Source organism: Hesperophylax consimilis, chromosome 7 (assembly GCF_061612785.1).
Source record: "Hesperophylax consimilis isolate HC1 chromosome 7, BYU_Hcon_1.0, whole genome shotgun sequence".
Taxonomy (NCBI): Eukaryota; Metazoa; Arthropoda; class Insecta; order Trichoptera; family Limnephilidae; genus Hesperophylax; species Hesperophylax consimilis.
Window position 1 is genome coordinate 27,121,937 of NC_142842.1, and position 19,902 is coordinate 27,141,838.

The 19,902-nt window shown below is 34.9% G+C and overlaps 2 protein-coding genes across 2 annotated transcripts; one reads left to right on the top strand and one right to left on the bottom strand.

Annotated features, from left to right (window-relative positions):
* The first annotated feature begins 83 nt into the window (after positions 1-83).
* On the top strand, positions 84-2,440 carry LOC149422577 (uncharacterized). The gene is made up of 2 exons (XM_089633861.1): positions 84-166; positions 1,870-2,440. The coding sequence occupies exons 1-2, from the start codon at positions 155-157 to the stop codon at positions 2,215-2,217; spliced, it is 360 nt and encodes a 119-aa protein (XP_089489987.1). The 5' UTR covers positions 84-154; the 3' UTR covers positions 2,218-2,440.
* Positions 2,441-8,611: 6,171 nt separating this feature from the next.
* Positions 8,612-9,572, bottom strand: LOC149422578 (uncharacterized). The gene is made up of 2 exons (XM_089633862.1): positions 9,504-9,572; positions 8,612-9,138 (listed from the first exon to the last, which is right to left on the bottom strand). Exons 1-2 carry the CDS (start codon positions 9,513-9,515, stop codon positions 8,722-8,724), a joined length of 429 nt encoding a protein of 142 aa, XP_089489988.1. The 5' UTR covers positions 9,516-9,572; the 3' UTR covers positions 8,612-8,721.
* Between the last annotated feature and the right edge of the window lie 10,330 nt (positions 9,573-19,902).

Consider the following 19,902-nt stretch of genomic DNA (forward strand, 5'->3'; position numbering starts at 1 on the left):
GTTGCACCGTAAAGTTTTACTCTATTTTATTTTTAAATAAGTAATGCAGTTTAGCAACTCCTGCAAAAGAGATATGGTATAAAAGCCTCATTCGCAGGAACCGTTGTATCATCTAGTTTGCATCCTCGAACTAACAATCACCATTCCTTTCAACATGTTCAAATTCGTGAGTATACATATTTTGTTAATAATTTATATTTATAATTAACGACGTATTACTAAAAAGCTTTGCAAGCTTAGCAAAATTGCAATAAATGTTTTTCGGATTCTTACATATCTTTGGGATATTTTATTTTACTTAAATGATAATAAATTACTTTGTTTTGACCACAATTTTAATCAAAAATATATCAATATTCTACATTATGCCACTGTCAGTTGAGGAGCAGTTTACAAAACTAGTATGATCCCCATAGAAATTGTTAAAAAAAAACTCGTAATAAAAACGATTCTAATAAAATCCCCTCACGGAGCTCGTATTCGAAGAATTCAAAGTTCCTACATACAATAACTTATTTTGTGAAAAATGCTATTATTCAAATTTTTAAAGAAAATGAAAAATACCCTTTTATAACTGAAAATCGTAATAGACTCAAATATATATTTATATGCTCTAAATTTAACACTTCTTTGGCCAACACCATTATACAGACCAAGAAAAATGTTTCTTTAATAAATTACCAAATGAAGTCAGAAGCATTAATGATAAAATACAAATATTTAACACTATCAAAAATATTTTAGAGAAATCATTAACAAAAAAAACTGCATCGCCTATTTCCACCTGAAAACCGTAAAAACAATCCTGTAATCCCTATTGTTTTCCATTTTTTTCCTTTCTAAATACGTAAACATGTTCGTCTTTTAATTTCATAATCATGATTATGATGTAACCATAACTATACATTCTTATGAAAAAATACTTAATTCGAACAGAAATTTTCAATGAATGTATACTATTTCACAAAATTATGCTTGCACTATAATATATTATTAAACTGATACTTTTTTCAAATAACTTAACAACATCTACAGTAAAATGATTTTATTTTATTATTTTTTTTTTAAATCAAATTTAATAATATAATTATTATTAATTGCTTTTAATGGAAGAGGTACAGATAGAAAGGTATAAAATAACAAATTGTAAAAACTAATTATTCAAAAAAAAAAAATATTAATAACAAAATTTTATAAATGCGAAAAAAGTATTTTGACTACCTGGATACGTGAAATGTTATACTTTTCATAGAAAAAGTTTTAAAACCATAAATATGTGAGCCTTTTTTAACGAAACGTTGTAACTTTGTAACCACTACATATTTTAACGCCTACCGGTATCAGAATAATTGTTGTTTCATCATATATGTATACTAACTTAACATGAATAATATTCCGAAATTATGAATGAACATATATTAGGTGTCGAAGTGGGGGTAGAGGCGTGACTAGGGATTACCAAAAGTGGAGGCGGTGAATGGGAACATAATATCTAAGGTGGGGCTATATACTCATTATTTTTAAGGGATTTCTTAATTTCTGAGGCTTCTTATTATCTATGTATTCTCCTTTCTCTCTAAATAGTATAAAACAAAGTCACTATTCGCGTCTGTGTGTTTGTGCGTTTATTTCTTCTAAACTACGCAACGGATTTAGATAGGATTTTCACAATCATTTAGAATTTTTATAATACATGCAAATTATAATTATAGAAATTAAAATGCTCAGCTAGTCTATTATAAAATAGTATACTGTTACTTCTTAAAATAAAGCAAACTTATTTTTTTGTCATGTTAGCTAGCTCGTGTGCTTCAAAATCAACGTTGTTGCTAGACTTTCTTTTAACAAATAAGTGACTATATTTTTCAGTTCTTCCTCGCCGCCTGCGTGGCCATGTGCGCCGCCGCCCCGAAGCCTAAGGCCGATGTCGCCATCGCTCTTCCGGTGGCTACCTACCCCTCCTACCCAGCCATCCCGGCATACCCGGCCTACCCCGCGATTCCGCTGTACGAAGGGGCTGCGCCTGCAATCCCTGTGGTACCCTCCATCTCCAGCCATCACAGCGCAGTAGTTCACTCCGCTCTGCCAACCGCCTACTCTGCACTCTCCGGCCTGCCTTCAACTTACTCGGCTTATCCAGCCGTGTCCACTTACTCTGCGTTCCCCGCAACCTACCCCGCTATCAAAACTTACTCTACGGGATTCACCCACTTCTGAGATAATCTATCTTGAAAGAATGCGACCCAATAAAGTTGACCCGAATATGATTTAAAGTAATAAATTAGTTTTATCTAAATTTATAATTTTCCAATTGTTATAATGCCAGTCAGCATTATTTCAACCATATACTAAAACTTTTTATTTTTCTCCAGTTATTTTCGCCAAACTACCTTGCTATATATTATAAATGACATAATAAATACCTTTTTTTAAAAAGAAATGTTTTCTTCCTTTCTGCCTATTTAAAATATCTTGGGGTTACTGCCAAAAGTTGGTATCTAACAAAGATATTTTAGAGTAAAATCAATTTTTGACGGCCGGAATAGTCCAGTGGTAACGCATTGGACTGCCATTCCGAAGGTCGCGGGTTCGAACCCGGCGTGCGCAAATAAATTTTATTTGATTAATTTGCCTTATTTCACAATTAATTAATTGAAATAATATATAATATATTTGCGGCACGTTCCAGAGTGGAAGATACTACCAGTATCGCCCTGGTGTAAGACCACCATTCTCCAAATGGCTTTAGCCGTGTTTAGTGACTAGATCTGAATAGCCAGGTACTTCCCCACCTTCCTCTTTCCCTTCCCCACTTACCTTCAGCCTCACAACATCCCCCAATTGGGGATGCCATAGTCTCACTGGCATCCAGACGGGAGCAGTTGGGACTCTTGTGAGGTATTCACTATAAAAAAATAAAAAATAAAATTTTAAAGTTTCATCTTCAATATGAAATAATATTAATGTTTATTTGAAACAAATCACTAGAGCGTTGTTTCATAAAAAAACATGCTTATTTTTGCACGTGCTTTAAAAATGGGGTCCCAAACTTATTCCAGACATAGATTACAATACATATACTTTAAAATCATCGCTAACTGTGTAAACCAAAAAATGAATTTACGTGTGGTAAAACTTTTGGCAGTGAAGTAACCCCACGATATTACTCAACGATTCTTAATTTGTTTTTTTATCTCATTCCCGTTCATTTCAGCACACAAAAGTTCCATTGGATATGTTGTCTTACGCAATAGACGGAATCCTTCAATGAAATGTCTTTTTTTCCTCCCTGTCCGATATTACACACGTCATCACTGTCAACTTTCCACTGTGTTTTTTTCATGCCACTGGACTTCTATTGCATTGTGTTTTACGCTATTACCACAATTCTAATTGCGACCCATAGTACAGTCAAATCATTTTAACCCATATTTCGCCGCTATCAGTTTCCGTGGTCAGATTTTGATGAAATTTGGATATGTGGTATATAAACACACAATTAAGAAAATTAAAAATTAAAAAAAATTAAAAAACTTATACTTACAAAAATATGAGGTGGTGCGTTTTCGCACCGTCAGCGAAATAGGGGGGTAAAAAGTAAATGTATGAAACCAAACAAGTTTATTTGAAAGTGGATTTATTTCTCTTCATTTATAAATCGTGTTACTAATATGAACTAAAATTAAAGATATTGTATATATAGGTAGGAAATTGCACCTTTCTAAAAGACATAATAAGAAATTAGCATACACAAATATTATGATAAACACTATTTTCCGGTATGGTATAATTCGTTACATTTATGGTGCAATGCCACATTACACTCTGGACACATAAAATATGTGTGTGAATGACATATGCGACATCTTTTTCTATTTTCCCCCTTATTTAAAAAATGACTACTCCCTGTTATACTTGACCTCGATGTTGTCGCAAATCTACTGGGTCTGCCAATATAAGAAGAATTTACTTTTGACGACTTCATGAGAGCGGTGGCCACACTTCTTCTAAAATTCAAAAGGCTCATATTTTCTTCTGGATGAACCATTTGGTATAGTTTCCATGCATTACAAAGTGCCACATCACAGAAGTTGGAGAATATTGCCCACCACCACTTTTTACCACGAATCCTTATTCTATAGTTTGAAACGAAATTATCCGCTAAATCAACACCTCCCATAAAACGATTATTTTGGGTAAGAGCGCTGGGTTGAGTGACATTTATATATCTTTTTTTTAATATTTGAATACCTCGATACGTTTTTAATGGGCTCTACGTTATCAAAATTAGATGCCACTGTAACTACAGCACTATCTTTCCATCCAACGAACAGTATCTCATTGTTTTTTTCGAATCTATAATCATATTCCCCTCTTTCTAATTTATTAATTTGTTTGGTCGTTTTTAGTGTACCGATGTTCTTTAGTCGATTTTCTCTTATCGTACCAGTACCGAAAAACAAATAATCACTTAAATATTTCAAAAGTGGGATCGATGTAAATAAGTTATCGAAATAAACAATGTGATTTCCTGGAGTGTCTACACTTTTCAGAAGATCCTTCACGACGTTGCCTCCCATACCCAAATTATTAGTATTTGACGGCACTTTGTTTTTTCCCGCATATATATCAAATGCATAAATATATCCATCTGCAGAAGCCAATGTCCACGACTTATATCCAAATTTGATTGGCTTGCCATGAATATACATTTTACACGAATGTTTTCCTCTATAAGGGATCATTTGTTCGTCTATTGACAGCGCATGCCTTACAATTCCGAACTGTTTAAAATTTTTATTCAACAAGGATAAATATGGTCTAACTTTATAAAGTTTTTCAGTCGTATCGATATTTAAATTGTCAGCCAAATGTAAATTACTCTTGATGTCACGATAGGTTTGTCTGGTCATGCATGACCTTACAAAAGGATTTGTAATGTCCTCATCTAGAGACCAATACATTTCTTCACGAGGTAACCTATGATACCCAGTGTATAATAAAAATCCTATAAATGTTTTTATATTATTGATCGTCAACGATGTGGCTACTTTGTTTTTTAATAGAGCGTAACCATTTGATTGTTCTACAATTAAGTTAATAAGATCATCATTAAAAAATAGTTCAAAGAACTCGGTACAAGATTTACCCACTAATTTTCTTTTCACACCTTTGACGCTTCTATTCTCAACGTTGTTTGGCACTCGCGAATAACTAGGTTTCGATTTCTTCCAACGCATTTCCCTTGGCATTGATGACGAAGATGTTGATGGTTGGGGTTGGGATGGAGTTGTTGAAGGTTCACTCATCAGCCTCTTGGAGTGGACTTCCAAAGTTCCTGCCGTATCTCCGAAAGTATGGCTAAATGCAGTGTCTTCATGTAAATCATTGTCATCAAAATCCTCTTCATCAGTAACTTCGGCGACTTCAGGTGGTAAAACGACCACATCTGGAATATCTTCTTCGCCGTCTTCATCGTTGACATTCCAATTCTCAGTGATAAAGTCAGCAGCCTCTTGTGCGGTAAAAAAGTCCTTTGGATTCATCCTATTCAGAAAAAAACACAGTATTAGCGATTGATTCCGGTAATTATGAATAAAATAATGCCAAGGTTTTTACCCCCGTATTTCGCTGACGGTGCGTTAATGCACCACTTAAATAAACTATGTAAAATGAGTACCTTTGAAATTTTTATTTTTTTTAAAGTGTTCAAATTATTAAATACGTTTCAATTCTGTATTAAAAAATGCTAGAATATATTAAGAATTTTAGTCATATGTTAAATATAATAATTATTTAAAAATTGCTTACCTGAGTGTCGTATTTTGTCCGACTTTGGGGGCGTCTACAATGCGACTGAAGCAAATATATTTCTACCTGTTTAGTTCTAACGGTAAAGTCAAACCTTTTCTATAAATATCTGAAAGAATAACGGTGAATCCTTATCAAGTTATCAAAATATGACCAAGCAACCAGGATGGTGCGTTTTTGAACCGTCAGCGAAATATGGGTTAAAGAGTATCCACACCAGGTGAAGTAGTCCCTCAAGTTGGAGAGAGTGCAGAAGTAATTTGTGAGATTCTTCCACCCGAGGGAGTATGGCTACTACCCGTGGCTCTATCCTACTGACTTTCTCTTGGGAATGCTCGGTATGAACCATCTACGGGTCAGAAGAGATATGAATATTGTATCGCACTTCTTTAAACTAATTTGTGGATGGTTGAAAAATCCGACTATCGTGGAGAACATTAGTCTCTATGTTCCTGATGGTTATCTCTGTCACCGACAGCAGACTGCTATATCAAACTTGCAAATGGTCATGCCGGTGGGGAGAGCAGTCTTAGTGTTGAACAGAATCAATTCGGATATCTGCATTTAAAAGGCAAGCTCTCTCTTATCTATCATGTAATACCATTTAACAAGTGTACTTTAAAACGAATTAAAATGTAATTTTGTAATGTTTTTAAAGCAATAAACAAATTGGATTGAATCGAAATGAATCGATTTGGATTGAATGAATTAAATTGAATAGAATAGAATTGAATTGAATTGAGTTTAATTGAATTTAATTTAATTGAATTGAATAGAATGTAACGGAACGGAACGGAACGGAACGGAACGGAACGGAACGGAACGGAACGGAACGGAACGGAACGGAACGGAACGGAACGGAACGGAACGGAACGGAACGGAACGGAACGGAACGGAACGGAACGGAACGGAACGGAACGGAACGGAACGGAACGGAACGGAACGGAAAGAAATTGAATTGAATTGAATTGATACGACAGAATATACTAATGCACACAGATTGTGTAGAAAGTTTCAATAAAGTTTTTTGAACTAGTTTTCAAACGAAATAATGAATCCCTTCAAAATAAAAACTTTCTTACTGAACAAAAGTAATTACAACATAAACGAGTAAGTAACTTTTATTAATAACTTTAATATAATTAGATGAACTGTTTCACAAATCGTATTTATTTAGTTTTTGATAATATTATTTCCCTCTAGGTTATCTTTTTTTAAGTGAAAACCGCAGACGATTCTCCACTGCTCTCAATTGTCTGGAGTCTTTCAGACTATCGCATCCCCAATAATTACGCTGGGACCCAAGCGCGATGTCAACTCGGCCACCGACCGGTATTCAAATTGTGAAATAAAACAATTTAAAATTAAAGAAAATAAATAACTTTGTAAACAACACCTTGTATACAAAGAAGAGCTAACAGTTTCGAAACCAATGGTTTCTTCGTTAGGTTAAACATATTTAATGAAAATTAATATGAATAAACAAGTAACAAAAAAAAGTCTTGGGCACGCCTTCGGTTCGTAGCCAAGGTCGGAAACCAATCAACAACGGAAGCCAAACAATGAGAAAAGAAAAATATTAACAAGCCTCCTTTTACAGAATCAATTTAACTGTAATTTTACTCCGATTCTGCGTAAATTTTGTGTAATTTATTATAAAATATGTAACCGGGCTAACAAAACTTTTTTAACACTTCTCACGAGCTTCCCTGTCTGTTCTTTGTAAATCTGGTAACTTTTGGGAGATTTTGAAAGACATTTACAAATGTAATAATTATACTGTCTTACGATACCATTGAGTGTTGAGCTTTTCGGGACATTTGCCAAATATCCTTCAAAATATTTTTTATCTATATTTTATGATTGAAGGTCACTTTATTATGATTTAAAATAAATCTGAATGTATTATAACAATGTTGGCTTTATATTATGAACAAATTGTTCCCAGAAATTGTTCGCGTACGACCCTGAGATTTTACGGAACTCATTTAAACTTTTCTAAAATTTAATAACTTAATTCCTGAAATTGCCGGAAATTTTCTGAAAGCGCCAGCATTGGTTTTTTTTAAATTTTATTTGTTAATGGTAACTGACTAACTTATATGCTGATTATTTACAGTAAACTTACTGATCCAAAATATTTTTATTTTATTAAAAATCTGGTCTAATTATTCGTTTTTTCTGTTAAAATTTCAGTAAAACACGAATACGAGGAGTTGGAACACGTGTTCTTAAAAATAATAATATTGTTTCGTCTCGCCCGTTATATGTATTCGGATAAGGCCACTTGCATGAACACGTGTTTAGACATATTCTGAATGACTAATATTTTATTGGGAAATGGTCAGGCGATAAAATTTCTAACAGTATCTTGGTTAAAAAACCGTACTCATTTTTCTCCGTGTACCATTGTACCAATATAGCAGAGCACGTCACAAACTTATTTAATATGAATAACGTCCTGTTCAGGTAGTCACTAATTCACATACACAAGGATTTTAATTCCAAATTTATAAATGATTATTTTTCTTTTTATAATGCAAGTGGATATTTTTTTGTAATGTACACTAAGTTATGTTGAGCGTGGACACAAATCTGATTTTTCATTATATTTTTCATATCTAAACATAATAATTATTGCGGAAGGAAAGTATTTCACAGCCGTGTTCTGGGCTTGGGGACTTTTGCCTATACGAGGAATATTACATCACCCAATAAACATAAAAGATAGGAGCAAAGCATTTCGTAGGAGGTTCCCACGAAATGCTTTGCTTTGTACCAGGAAATAATACTCGTAAAGTACGATTAAAACCAGTTTAAATTTATTAAAAAAAAACATTATTTAGAAGTATATACTTGAAAAATAAAAATGAGCAGTTAGAAGAAAGGTCCGTTCCGTTTAACTTGCATTTAGAAGTAGTGCAGGCTAGAGTATGAAAGGGGCAATCCTGAGGTGTATCCCACACTCTTGATCAACGGGGTAGAGTACGGTCCAGACACGGCTGGAACGGCAGTATATGTGGACACAGCTGGGACAGCTGAATATGTAGACACAGCTGGAACGGCAGAATAAGTGGAAACGGCTGGTACTGCAGAGAAGGTGGAAACGGCTGGAACAGCAGATAAGGTGGAAACGGCTGGGACGGCAGAGAAGGTGGAAACGGCTGGGACGGCAGAGTGTACAACTGTACTCTGATGTGTAGAGACGGCTGGGTAGGTGGCCACTCCTTCGGCGTAAGGGTAGGCAGAGTAAGCCAATGGAGTGATGAAATCCGGCTTGGGCTTAGGAGCAGCCATGCAAACGGCCACGCAGGCAGCGAGGAAGAACTGCAAAAGAAGGTGAACCCAGTCAATTGATATTAAATATCAGCTATTCTACACAGAGTAGAAAACAAATTAGACGACAGATGAAATGGAATCATAATAAGAAACGTTTAGGTTTAGAACCAGGATTTTGGCAGAGGGATCCAAATAATCTAAAAGTTTGAAAAGGCACTATACAGTTTGAATGTTTGTAAATTGAAAATATGACAGCTTGAATATATTTTTGAATGTATGAGTGTTCGTAAGTATGAAAGTTTGACAGGTTGAAAGTTTAAAAAATTGACAGTTTTAAAGTACGAGCGATATTTAAAAAAATATATACATTATTTTGTAAAAGTGAGTACGTTATCAAGTTAGTATTTACTTACAAATTTGAACATTGTGTTTGAGTAAGTTGATTGTTAAGCGATGAACTAAAATCAGCTGATGCCAAGTTTCAGGAGCGGAAGGCTTTTATACCAACCGAAAAGCAAATACCAACCCACATCTTTAGGTTGAATTAAAACATACCAAATAATTCAGCAACTTCATCGTAAAGTCTTCAAACGATTCGTTGGTAGCTACAAAATCGTTGATTCCTTGACTAAATCAAGAATGTTTTTTTAATTGCAGCCTAAGTGAGTAATGATTTGATTTCAGTGACAGTCAGGGGTGACATTTAAATTTTTTTCTGACTTATTTATTTGTTTTAAACGGGTTAACAAATTGAACCTTTTTTTCAAGTTGGATGACGCAATTTTTCTGTCTCTTGTCTCAATTTTTATCATGTTTATGTAGATCTTCATTATCTGTACAACATACCATTTTATTGTATTTATTTATCACTTGAACAAAACACGTAACCTAACGTTTTATCTTTTTCATAGCAGATAAACCGATACTTCATACCTTCGCAGAACAAAATAACAATCTAAGTTTCATATCAGTTTGAGAGTTTTTACTCCATCGAGCAAATAGAATATCAGCTCCATAGACAAAGATCTTTTACCCTAAATAATTAGATGCAAAAACATCTTGAAATTTTGTAAACACTTGTTCGCATTATAAATAGTAGGCGATATATTTATCTAACGATTATCGCTCTGCAACAGTTGTTTACAATTTTCATTTGGTGTAAACAGAAAATCAATTATAAAAGATAGTTCAGCGCCCTCTAACAATTGTATCGGTATTTTAATAACATCTTAATGCAAAGCATTTAAAAAATAAGTTTTTGCAGAATCTTAATGTAAAGCTAAATATAGTATTGATGCGAATCTTCATAAAGGAATTATTTCTACACAAATTCGCAAGAAATGTACTTTTAACGGAAAATGTTGCCGCGTATCTTTGATTTTCAGTGTAATGATATAAACTGACGAACAGAGACAAAATTAATTTAAAGGAAAGAAAAATGTTTCCTAATGCGTTCTTAATTTTATGATTAAAAATACAATATTATATAGTTTTCTCTTTTATTTTTTTTAAAGTAATTTCCAATTTTATTTTAATTCTACTCACTTGAAGCATATTTTTGGTTTTCATAATGTAAACCGATAGTGAACATTAATCGAAAATTGGGAGTTCACTGATAGCTTTGCCCTAAACATACATATCCGAATTTTGATTGTTGATCCACTAGATCATGACACGACTTCCTTTCAATTTGAGAGGCGAGTATGGGTACCGCCGCCCCGTGAAACATTTATTGGATTACCAAAACCTCTGCCATTGGTCAACCGGTAGATATCTCGGCGGCGAATGCGCTTGCCCCCCAGCTGCGTGGCGGGCCAGATCGGGAGAGGCTGGTTTGAGAAGACCCTTTGAACTCTCCAGCAGGTCTCTCATCGGCAGGGATGGATTTATACGTCCTTCACTCCTGGATACATTGACCTTCAGATTCCTACCCTCGCTTCATAACTTTTTCCTTCACAGAACTTCTTTTCCTTCCTTTCCTTAAAAATACCCTCCACACAGCATTCCCATAGATAAAATAGTCCTGAAATAAATTATTTTCTTCAGAGCTTTCTGTGTGGGGTGAATGTAAAAATAAATTTTAAAAATCCTGGGACATTACAAACTAATCCGCGTCATATGATCTCTTAACAATATATCAACATCCCTTTCTTTGCCTTGTTCATTACACCAACTTTTATAATCGAGTCTCTTCAGTTTTAACTATTTTTACTGCATTGGCTCTATTTTCGTCTTCCCTTTACCAGTTCCATCTATTTCATACATGGCACACATCTAACGAAATCAAAACGGAGCGAACGTTTAATTTTCAATGTGAATCAACTTAACTAACTAACTAACTAACCATCACGCCGTTACACCGCAGGGGTAGGCAGAGAGGACGGACCGCCAAACAATTCGGTTTCGGCAAACACTCCTTGCCTCATTCATATTCATACATCGTCTCATACATACCTACTCTTATTATTCTGACTCTTGACATGGCCCGGCTCAAGTATCTGATTCACTTGGTCGTGCCATGTCTTCCTCGAGCGTCCCTGACTTCTGCTACCATTCACATTTGCATTGTATATTCTCCTTACACTCCTTTCTTCGTTCATTCGCTCTACATGCCCAAACCGTCTAAGCGTCCCTTTCTTGATCTTACTAATTACGCTTGCACTATTTGCGGATCTCCACATTTCTCACATGATCATACATGGTTTTAACACACATACGCCTAAGGGATCTCATTTTTACAGCATTCAGTCTACTTTCATCCTTTCTCTGCCAGTTCCTTCCTGTTAGCGCCAAAAAAAAAAGTTTTTTTTTATAAAAAAACTTTTTAACTATAGACCAGATACCCCCACCAAAAGAGTATACCAAGAAACTAACTTACTTAAAATTAGAAAACTGTATGAATACAACATATGCCTATTAATTCACAAAATCCAAAATGGCCTCATACACACAAATACTTCATTTATGAAAACATCACAAGTACATGACCACTACACAAGACAACATAATAAAGTATACACAAATTCAGCAAAGACAGAGTGTGGTAAAAGAAACATAGGCCATGAGGGTGTACACATATATAATCTCCTTTCTGATAGCCTGACAACCGTAAATAGAATAAATATATTTAAGAAAAAACTGTTTGCCCTCAAGATCAATGAGCAAAACCAAAATGCTCTTACTTATAAGAAAAATATGTTACTTAGGTAGTAAACCATAATTATTAATATATATATTATTTTTGTTTTAATCAATGTACACTTAAGTTAACAAAGCGAAATATGTATTTCTTTTAACTTAATAAATAAAAAAAATAAAAACTGCGTTCTGTCCTCCATTAATGGAGTTACCTACATTTACCTTTCATTAAATATCTCTGTCAGCCTTCCCATCTCTCGTAAACATACTTCCTAAATACACAAACTCATCCAACTGCTCCAAGTACCCCTCATTTAAAACCATATTGAACACTGTTTTCGTACTCTCTCTTTCAAACACCATGACTTTAGACTTACTTACATTCTTCATACATACTTCGTTAATCTTATACACGAGAGATTCTGAATCAACTTACCTTGTGTTAATAGTTTTTTTTCCTAAAAGGGTCAATTTTATCCACTCCGTACACTTACTCGTAAAATTGTTTTATTCGTGGTAATTTTTGTATCTCATAAATTATTATTAACGACAATGAATAACGACGCGCGGCGATGCTGCAGTTCGCACTGCATTCCATCATCAATTTATTATATTGTCAACATGCACTCGCATTTAAATTTCGACATTTTAATGAATTTATGCACACAATTTATTTTATTTCAAATCTTTTGAAATATGTAGAATTCAGCATATCTTTACACAGAAAATAAAAATAAATCTCAGTTGGCTCGAGTTGAATTTATGAGAGTGGCTGAATACAACCTCAAGGTGAATAAGGTATATAAAATGAAACGAATACTTTTAATGGGTTGGTACTGTATTAGTTGACTTACTATATAATAATAATAACAATTTTAATAAAAAAAAATTCCAGGATGTGGGGAGGTTAGTGCAATCCCACACGTCCCATATATATATATACATATTTTTAGTTCAGTAGGTATGTGAAATTGAAAAAATATATGACGAAGAATAAATTAGCAACAAAGTAATTAACAACTATTCAGGGCGTGGTCTTGAGTGAGCGTGGGCCCAGCGCTCACTCAGTAGTGGCGCTTGGTGCTGGTAGGCTGCGGTCACCAGCGTATTGGCGGAGGCCATTAGCCGCATCCTGGCTCCAGTGACCCGGTGTCTCATCAGGCCGACATATCCATTTTGTCCTAATTCCGTGAACATTGTCGATGCGCTGCTGTATCTTCGGTATCCAAATATGATTCTACAGGCGTCATTATATTGAATTCGGAGTTGTTCCATTGAGCAAGTTCGGTAGTGACACCATGTCTCAAACGTATACAGGCCAATACAGAATGCATTGAACAGTATTGTTTTAATGGTATTTCTGCATTTGCAAAATCTGCAAAATTATTTCACTTTATATTTGTTATGAGTGTTTCATAAGCGTTCTTTTATTTATCAGTTAATATCTACCACCGCAGAAGGCATAATCTAAGATCACAAAGAAAGGTATTTAGTTCGTATACAAACAGATTATCGACGAACAAATTAAAGAGAAGCATTTCAAAAAGGTAAAAAAAAATCGTATTCCATTACATTTAAAAATAGACTTTCGTCAAGCATATGGCGGTTTTTATATAATTTATAAAATTCTGGACTGCGTATCGTTATTTTATTGACTTATTGATTGTCACTTGTTCGGTAACTTACTGAATGATTGAAATATTAAAAAAGACAATCCCTAGCTACGAATAATCTGACAATATTTTTAAATTTCTTACTACGCGGTAAGCGGAAAATTTTATTTGTGATGTGATTTAGCTATCGGAGGAATTGAATTCACGCCTGGGTCTAAATCTGACCCGACGCCAACTCTAATATTACCAGTCTTCTGTACATGTATTGTCACGTAACGAATCGGACACGTTCAAAACTCCCGCGAATTCAAATTAGTCAGCGGTGAGTTGTTACCATTGTCGCTGTGCGCGCGCGCCTGCCTTGTGCACGGCCAAGTTGGTAAAACTGCTCTACGCTCGACACGCCGGCCATTCAAATCACCAACGGCCCCACACTCACAATCTAGCCTTGGCCCTGTCAACATGTCTGTTTTGCTATCAACCAGGACGCCATGATTGCGCGCCTAAATTAACGGCCGCTTTGTACAAGTATTTTCGAAGCCTGTACCTAATTGCTGTGCCTACTCACCATGGAGAAATGTACGCGTAATAGCGCGTACAGTACAGAAGATAACCCTCCTTTTGTGGTTCAACATGTACGCGAAACCTACTACAAATTCATGTAAGCGGATTAACTATCTTTACCTTTTATGTGCCTTTTGTGACTTGAATTATGCCTACACACACGCTTGCCAGCCAGAACCTAAATTATCAAGAGAGATTGTTCCTAACGAAACGCTAGGAATATTTAGGATGTAAATGACCCATCTCATTTGTGTATCTGTTTGTAATTGTGCTTTGTGAATATACTATCATACCCCATTAATGCGTTTCCTTTGACGAATTCGAAGTGGTTTGTTTGGCAATCAGTTCCCCGTGTAAAAGCCGTAGCTGACCTGACGCCTGATGATCATGACCTCAACCTCTACCACCTGAGCTAACGCCGATATGTACTAAGGCACCCTTTTTGCAATGGACCTCTCACAGGGAAATTGCGCCCTTTACAGTATGTTAACATGGAACAAACAGTGTGGCATATTTTCTTATTTATTCATTTTCGGGAAATCGACAGTTTACATTTGCTCAGTTTGTACATAAGCATTATATAGTAAAATAAAACGAATTATGGATTTCCTTCTTGTGACTTTACCTCTACTGAGACAGCATAATATGAAATAAGTTATTTAAATTTGTGATAGAAGAATATGAATAAAAAAATGTATACAAAACAAAAGATTATATAAAACGAAATATTTACAAAACAATACATTTATAGTCATGTAGTTATGTTTACAACCGAGTAAGAATACACGCAAGACCGTTTAGATTTTAAGTTTTCCATGGTTCCGTTCTTTTATCAGACAGTACTTACGGAGAAAATTCCATTTCAGAAAAACAACCCTTTCCGATAATCCTTACACTACACCAATAAAAAAATTTATTCATGGAAGTTATATTTCAATACTATCATCATAAAAAAACCTTGTTCTTAATAATAATAACAAGCGGGGCGTACAATTGGGATATTAAAAGTAAAAATAAACCCAACGAGGAAATCGATGTTCCTAATTGAAAATAGTTTTGCTAACCTTAAACTTACGAAATGAAAATATTAAACATTTTACTGTCAAAAAACGAGAGCCCAGTTCTCGAATTGTTTTATGATAACAAACAATTAATCGCATTCCCATCCAACAAGAATCTCACAACTTCCAATGCCTACTTAGAAAGAATTAGTAAAAAAGTTTGTTCTTACATAACTAACCAGGTATTACATATTTCTCAGAGAGGGAAACAATACACATACGTAGAAATAAAATGACAATGTCTTTACTCCTGTTGCCTTGGTGGGTTATTTCTCTGGTGTTTCTTACGGAAGCAATGCTCTAAATGCTATGCAGGCTGTACTTGGGGGTGAATAGCGAATATTAAAGAGAAAATAAAACGCTATGATTATTGGCATCTGTGTTTAAATCTTGAAAATAATGGCAAAATTAAAAAGTTTACCTGTATTCCTACAATTGTGACATTATTATAATTTTATTGAGTTCAACTTTTCTAGATGTAACTGTTTTAATTTACACATGACGGCCGGCGTGGTCTAGTGGTATACGCTTTTGACTACAGATCCGAAGGTCGCGGGTTCGAACCCGGCGTGCGCAAATAAATTTTATTTGATTAATTTGTGTTATTTCACAATTAATTAATTTAAAATAATATATAGTATATTTGCGGCACGTTCCAGAGTGGAAGATACTCTCAGTATCGCCCTGGTGTAAGACCACCATTCAGAATTGAAACGTTGCTTGAAATGGCTTTAGCCGTGTTTGGTGACCAGATCTGAATAGCCAGGTACTTCCCCACCTTCCTCTTCCCCATCTCCCTCCCCTCCCCAATACCCTCAGCCTCACAACATACCCCAATTGGGGATGCCATAGTCTCACTGGCTCCAGACGGGAGCAGTTGGGACTCTTGTGCGGTATTACTGTAAAAAAAAAAAAAAAAAAAACATTATCGGTATTTATTATTTTATGTTGAAGTTTTATGTTTAACTCTCTGTCTGTTGTGTACAATATTAAAAAATATTTACTTAATATTTTATTCACTTCATACAGATTGCCCAAGAAGAATGTAAGTTTGTTAGAAGAAATTGCCATCTTGCAAAAATTCTAATTTTATACTACTATGTTATAATTAACTAACCATCACGCCGTTTCATCGCAGAGGTAGGCAGATAGGATGGACTGTCACGCAACTCTGTCTTGTAGCACACTCTTGGCTTCATTCACATACAAGCATCGTCTTTACAGCGCCCTTGAATAAATTTAGCCAAATAGTATTATTGTCTCATAGATACTTTTCTGCTGTGCTTTAAAAAGTGTATTACAAATGCCTAAATAAAATTACGACAAAATAATTCCAGAACACGTTTAACACGTTCAAATATGTTCCGTTTTTTCCGATTTGTTGAAAATTAAATAGAATCAAACGTAAAATGTTATATTAGACTTTTGCAGTAGTATTACATTGCTGTGAAGATATTTCAATATATTAGCATCTATCTGGAACCGATTTATTGGGTTGGCTAATTTATAAGTATAGGTTGGCTAATATATATAAAATTGGAGTGATATGATTATACAGAGCATGTATTCTGTACAAGACGACAATGCATGCTCTACCTGGTGGTAGAGGCTTATCAGTGAACTAGAATGCTATAATTTATAAATACGACATCATTGATGTTGTAGCTGAATATTTATTTTTTTAACCGTTTTATTTCGAGCTATAAAAACATCAATAATAAACAGAAATCTCTCTCCTTCCTTTCCTTAAAAAATACTCCCTTCAAGAAATAATGGACAAATAAAAGGCAACAAGAAACAAGAAATAACAGGCCCCGAGGAAAATTAAAACAATTTTCCTCAGGGCCTCCTATGTGGAGCTAATGTAAAAAAATCTGTGAATATAAAAGAAAGGTTAAGCTATTGAGATTATTACGCCTAATTCATTTAACCAATTTAGAGAGCACTATTTATAATAATGAGACTAAAATGCCGCTTGGGGCTACCGCGCTTCTGCAGCGCTTTGACAAATATCGCATGCATAATGAGACCGGGTCATTGGTCTCGAGGAAAGATTTCAGGTCATTAACTGCATCTTCCGAGCGCCCTATAAACAGGAGAAACTTCTTCAGCGTGTAATGACAGCGATTACAAAATACGGTACCTACTGAATAACCCAATAATTTTTAGAAATTTTAATTTTAATTTAATTTATATTTTTTTATATATACCGTGTTGTGTGTTGTATATAACACGTGTACACACACACTGGTAAAAAACAGGATCGACTAAATATTTTAATGTATTATGTAATGGCTGGAAGTCTGAAGAATTAATGTATTTTAAGAAACGCTGTTATGCTTACTGAAAAATCATAATTTTATAAACAATGACATGTAACCATGTTAGTTTTTATTATATTTCATTGCAAGTAGAGATAGTGATATCCTCACTGTCACTGGCATGCACAGAGTTTTTAATCAGGGTATGCAGTACGAAAAACAGCGATTTGATTGATAACAAAAAACTGACCACAGACGCGGCTTAGTTGCTGACTTCACCCGATGCATGTTGTGATTACATGTTACAGTGGCTCTCAATTAGTGGTACGCGTACCCCAGGGGCACGTGAGGTTGCTTGAAATACATTGTGAGTCAATCAAGCATTAGACACCTTACGCTATATTAGGTGACAAACTACGCTATAATTTTCCTCAGGAGAGGGGGTCAGATCAATTTGGGGACTGTCGTGGAATATCATTTCTTAGTATGAGATCTGTCACTTTGACAGATGACAGCCCCGTAATTACGGTGCTCCGTAAATTGTTCTGACCCCCTCTCCTGCATAAGCATAATTTTCAAATATCGCCAAGCTAGCAGATCACAGCGCATATCGTCGTAACGCCAACACTTATAACACATCATCTTTATAGGTGTGACAGGTCTGAATGGGATTTTGGGATGAGTTATATACTTATAGCGTAATCTGTCACCAAAGTGTTTGCGCTACTGGTGGGAATAGCGATGGTTCACGAGTCATGACTCATTTGATTATGAGCGGTAGTCACGGTACTAGCTCTATTTTCGTGATATTCAACTCAAAGAGTCAACTCAATTGAATGACGGATCAATTGAAAGAGAGCCTTTCGCCCGATACGGTTCCCAGCTCCCGTATGGTACCTATAAGCTTACGATCTTACGACTCCTGGTACCGGTATGCCGCCACGTACCACGAGATAAATAAGATGCTGGTTAGTAGGTGTAGGTACATAATGTCTAAGTCCAGATGTCCGACTGTCATACGCCGTTCACGACTATGAGTATGTAAAAAAATTAATGGGTACTTTAAAATTATTTATTATTTTTAACAGCGTTATTTTTCTAAAATATCTGAACGCGCTTATTCCGTATTTTGTGACAAGCAACTCGTAATAATTAATAATACATAAAAATCAAACAATAAGGAGTAGATAAGCTACGATAATAATTTATATTTGATACGCTTTTATTTATACTTTTTATTAATACAGTTTCTGAATGTTTCATGCATTGTTTATTTCTCTTGTACGCCGATGACATAAAAATATTTGCTATTGTTAGAAATTTAAATGATTGTCTGCTCATCCAACGAGACTTAGTAAGGTTCGAAGCGTTTTGCAATGAAAACAAAATTTACCTAAGTTACAATAAATGTAAACAAATAAGCTTCACTAAAAATCATAACGCTATTATACACAATTATTATATAGGCAACTATTCACTAGATCGTGTATACTGTATAAGGGATCTTGGCGTACTTTTTGATTCCAAACTTCATTTCGATGCGCACATTAAAAACATTGTGAATAAAGCTTACTGCATGCTAGGCTTTGTTATCAGAAACAGCCGCGTATTTCGAAAGCCTGAAACCTACCTTCTGCTTTACTATACGCTGGTCCGTTCTCAACTTGAATACTGCACCTCCATATGGACTCCACTTTACGATATCTATAAAGAAAATATTGAAAGTATCCAGAAGAAATTTCTGCGTTACCTCAACCACAGAATGAGCGCACCTAAACGGGGATACACAAATATGCTCTCGAAATATAACGTCTCCACTCTTACTAACCGGCGAACTTACCTTGACCTAATGACCTTGTTCAAAATCTGTAATAACTTTATCGACTGTCCTGGCTTACTCAATCTAATAAACTTTAAAATACCACTCAGAACGACGAGGCTTAACGACTTATTCCATATTAGCCGGACGCGCACAAATGCTGGTGTCAGAGATCCAATCAGAAGAATGTGCGAATTGTATAATAAAAACCAAAACCTGAAGGATTCCGACATATTTTTTGATACATATAGTACTTTTGGCAGGAAATTGAAGTCTGTTTTACTATAAAAAAAAAGAAAATGTGTACTTACTTCATTCACTATACTCTTTAAGTACTTTTTATGATCTATCTCTAA